General features: G+C 33.4%; 1 protein-coding gene across 3 annotated transcripts; it reads left to right on the top strand.

The window, feature by feature from the left end:
- The first annotated feature begins 779 nt into the window (after positions 1–779).
- Positions 780–3,042, top strand: LOC133777803 (uncharacterized). Of its 3 annotated transcripts, none has more exons than XM_062217547.1 (4): positions 780–1,038; positions 1,785–2,210; positions 2,357–2,473; positions 2,700–3,042. In XM_062217547.1, the coding sequence occupies exons 2-4, from the start codon at positions 1,839–1,841 to the stop codon at positions 2,775–2,777; spliced, it is 567 nt and encodes a 188-aa protein (XP_062073531.1). In that variant the 5' UTR covers positions 780–1,038; positions 1,785–1,838; the 3' UTR covers positions 2,778–3,042. The 3 variants fall into 3 exon arrangements, with proteins under 3 accessions (XP_062073531.1, XP_062073530.1, XP_062073529.1); XM_062217546.1 differs by having other exon boundaries at positions 780–1,084; positions 1,779–2,210; XM_062217545.1 differs by having other exon boundaries at positions 781–1,038; positions 1,779–2,210.
- The last annotated feature ends 1,290 nt before the right edge of the window (positions 3,043–4,332 follow it).

Below are 4,332 nucleotides of genomic sequence, written 5' to 3'. Positions count from 1 at the left end.
TTACAATAAAACATGAAGGCATACACAGATCTGTTCGAAATAGCAAAAGCAATGTTGATAAACAAGTTTCCTCACTACATACAACAAATATATACTTACCCATACGATTTTTATCCGAAATCCAAAACGAAGTCTTGCCTTGAAAGGATTCACAACTTGCCCCTAAAATCCAAGCTCGAAAATTTGTATAGATTAAGCTGCCTTATTTTTTTGTGTACGAGAGCTTGAGAGATAAAGAGGGAAAACATGAGAGATAGATAGGGAGAAGACAATCAGAGAAAAAGAGAGGGAAATTTATGATAGGGGCATTTTTGAGAATCCAAAGAATACTAGACTAAAAATGTGATATTTTTTTTAGCTTGGTATCATTTTGTTATACAGTACCAGTTAATGCATTAAAATTCAAATCTCCCATTGTAAGATATATGTTATTCATGTGTAAAATGATCATTAATTGTGTGTAAAAGTAAGTAAATGTCCATATGTTTAATTTCGTATTAAAATAGCCTAACTACCCTTTTAATATTATCATTTAGCAAATTACTATTTTATTCTAAATATTTTAATATTATAGTATATGTATATTAGTTTTGTTTAATTAGTTTTTAGACTTTGTGAGGCCCAAATGCACCAATTCTACCAAAAGTCCATAAATGGACATCAGTTTTCTTTCAGAATCCATAAAAGCCCAATCCAAACACTTAGCACAAACGGGTGGTCCTAGTGCCATGGCGAAAAAAAAATGTCAAAAACATAATAAAAAATCACAAAACGACATTTTCTTAGCTTCCTTTCCACTCACATCTTCTGCTCACTCCCTCCACCGCCAAAAGAAGCTCAGAATGAGAATGAGCTTAAACTCCACCACTAACCAAAGAATATTACCAACCCAATTGTTTTACATGTAGTGTGAGAAACCACAACAGAAAACGCCCCCAATTTTCTGGCCATTGAACCCGAAGAATGAGTGCTGAAGTTATTTGGAGTTAATTCTTCCAAGACCCCTGTTCAGAAGGAGCTGTTCTGGAGATTTCCAAGGTTGTTAAATCTATATTAATAAATAATATAGCTTTTTCTGGAGAATGTAAGCTGTTCTTTCTCAGTTGTCGATGACTTGTTTTATCTCTATTTGTGTGTGTTATGATTGGTGAAATTGCTTGAAACTTTTGATTGGTAGTGTTGTTAAATAGAAAATACTGAGGATTTGATAAAGGAACTTACTGTCTTTTTTCTTGAGGTGATGAAATAAAGGTAATTAATTAAGAACTGCAATTAACTAGTTCCAACTATGTTTTTTATCCTGATTGATGCTAGGAATGCAGGTGCGTTCATGGTAAATTATACCCACATGTGTATAAACATGCATACATATATAATTTTTATATATTATCTGTTTTGCAAAGTTAATATAAATGTCAGGACTTCAAGAATTTCAAATCCAATGGGAGTTATTCTTAAATATGGGAAACGCAAAATGCAAAGGGACATTAATATGGAGCTTTTAATGGTAGAAATCTTTATGTAAGAATATGACACATGCTTGCTTTGGTAAGGTAGTTTTGACAAGCTAACTTCAGTAACTTGATAATAACTGTATAGAAAGGAGTTTGCAAAAAATAAAATAAAAAGGTATTTGGAATCAATGACGCATCTAATCTTGGTAAAAATGGGGATATTTGTAGCTGGTCATAGTCATCAAAACTCTTTGTAGCCTTTATTCTTAGTTCTTTATTTAATTGCATAGTGCCCGTAAGATTGAGTGTTTTGTGTGTGTTCAGTAACAGAAGACAAAAGCAGAGGTGTTGATTTCAAGAGAAACCAACACATTCATTGTTGTTATGGCTGTGAATGTCTTGACGTCGTGTAGTTTGAGTGTAATTCGTGGCTGCAGAAAGAATGAGCCATTGTATTTCAGATCATTCCTAGGCAATGGACATAGAATACTGGTTCACCTCACTGGAAAGGGAAATCAAAGCCATTATTTTTATGAAAAGAAAACGTTGTGTCCTAAGTTTACTGTATATGCTGTCACCAAGGGTTCAGCAGAATCTAGCAAATCCGAAGAAACAGTTCCCTCTTGGGCAAAACCAGATTCAGAAGAGCCCCCTCCTTGGGCTCAGGGTGAAGGGCAAAAAGCTGTATCAGAAAATGGATTTGAGGCTCCTTTCTTTGTTTATTTACTTGCCTCAGCTGTCACTGCAATTGCAGCAGTAAGCCCCCTTTCCCTAAGCTTTCACTGATCCCATCTTTAGATGCATGCATTAGGCTAGGTAATCACTACTTTAAATCACATGGCATAAGTTAATGTTTGTTTATAGTATCATTTTCAAATGATTTTGAGTTTCTCCTCCTGCAGATAGGATCTGTTTTCGAGTATGTAAACCAAAAGCCGGTCTTTGGAATAGTGAACCCGGACAGCATTTTCTATGCTCCACTGCTTGGATTCTTTGCATTTACTGGCATTCCCACTTCTGTAAGTTGTCTTGTTAGTTCATCATTTAATGAAGTTATAATCTTAGTGATACTGGCTTTGCTATATCCATTTCAATCAATATGTACTGGCTATTGATATCAGCTTTAAATGCTTGATGAACTTGGAATATGCCACATAGAGAGATATACATACATATGTACTTAAATGTATGTTATCCAGTGTTCATTCAAACTTTTCTTCACCTAAGAATGAATGTTTGGTGTAGGCCTATTTGTGGTTCAAATCCGTTCAAGTGGCTAACAAGGAAGCTGAGGAGCAAGACAAGAGAGATGGCTACCTGTAGGACCATCAAACTTATGTCTTTATCGAATTAGTACTTCTGACCTATGCAATGGTCTTTGGTACTTTAATATTTTCATTCTTTAAGAAATACTGGATATAATTAGGAAAGCGGATAACTAGATTTCCTATTCTGCCATTTCAAAATGTTTCTTTTTTGGGTTCTCACCTCAGAGAATCAGGATCCCTATAGCATAAAACAGTGCATCAGTACATTTTGTATATTTTGAGTATTTGATGCCAATTTGATAATGTTCTATATTTGCTTATTGACATTTTTTTTTTCAGGTATGAGATTAACAATTTTCTTTTTCTTAGGTAGTTAAATTGAGTGGAATTCATACGTGTGGAGAGATAAATCTAACATTTAGTTTGAGCTAAAATGGTATTTTCGTTGTACTTGTTTAGAAAATTATTATTTGTATTTACAGTTTAGCCCAAGATTGGCACCAAGAGGATGGTGAATTAGATTGTGGAACATTTTTTGAAACTTTAAAATCTAACTTGTAAGCCTAATATATGTTTGCAAAACTAATAGCAAATAAAAACTAGTAAGTAAGAGTTTAGGGAATAAAAGTACAAGCTCAGGCTCAATAATACCCATTACTTAATTCCAAAAATCTTCTAAAAAGCGAAGAATGTTTTGCGTTCTACTATGTGAATCAATGTTATGGGCTTGACTGTCCTTTGTGCAACAAGAGTGATGTTTACCAATGTTCACCCAAATCTCCCATTAGATTTGTGATGTGTGATGTGTGGTTGAAGGTAATGAAATGACTTTTTTTTTTTATTTCTTTGTTTGATTGCTTTTTAAAATATTTGAATGAATATTTCATCAATAAAGAGGAAAGATAATTCCAATACACAAATAAAAAAAAATTATTACTCACATTATATTTTATTACGTTTCATTCTTATTCCATTGTTTTCATTATTCCCAACCAAACATATTATATTTTATTACGTTTCATTCTTATTCCATTATTTTTATTATTTTCACCAAACATGTCATTTTGGATACTCATTAATACCTATTCTATTTCATTGTTTTATTACTCCCAATGAAAATGTCTTTTGGATGCTCATAGATAGCATATATAACTGTTAGAATATTTGGTCTGCATTAAACATCAGAACACATCAGCAAAGTTATTTTTTTCTTCTAGTTTTGTCTACCATTTCGCCAGATGAGTGCGTTTATTTCTGGTATTTTTTTAAGTTTGATGACAGTTGTAAAACCCCTTATAAACAGGTCTTATTATCCCAGTTGTTTAAGAGTGAGAAGAGTACATATTTCATTTGTAAAATAATAGGAGCTATTTTAGAGAGAGAAAGAGAGAGAGAAACACTTGGGTCTTGGGTGAGAGATTTCTTTGTACATGGTCAAGTGTACTTGGGGTTTTGTTTGGGTTCAAGGCATTGTAATCCATCAAGTGTAGAAGTTCTCTAGTGGTGACAAGTTGTAATCTCCAAACCTGTTTCATAGTGCAGAGAAGAACATCCCAATGGGAGTTCAAAGAGGATGTAGGCTCAAGTTATTTGGGCTGAACCTCTATAAT

The sequence above is a fragment of the Humulus lupulus genome, chromosome 5 (genome assembly GCF_963169125.1).
Source record: "Humulus lupulus chromosome 5, drHumLupu1.1, whole genome shotgun sequence".
In the NCBI taxonomy this organism is placed as follows: domain Eukaryota; kingdom Viridiplantae; phylum Streptophyta; class Magnoliopsida; order Rosales; family Cannabaceae; genus Humulus; species Humulus lupulus.
This window is presented reverse-complemented; position numbering and strand designations above follow the sequence as displayed.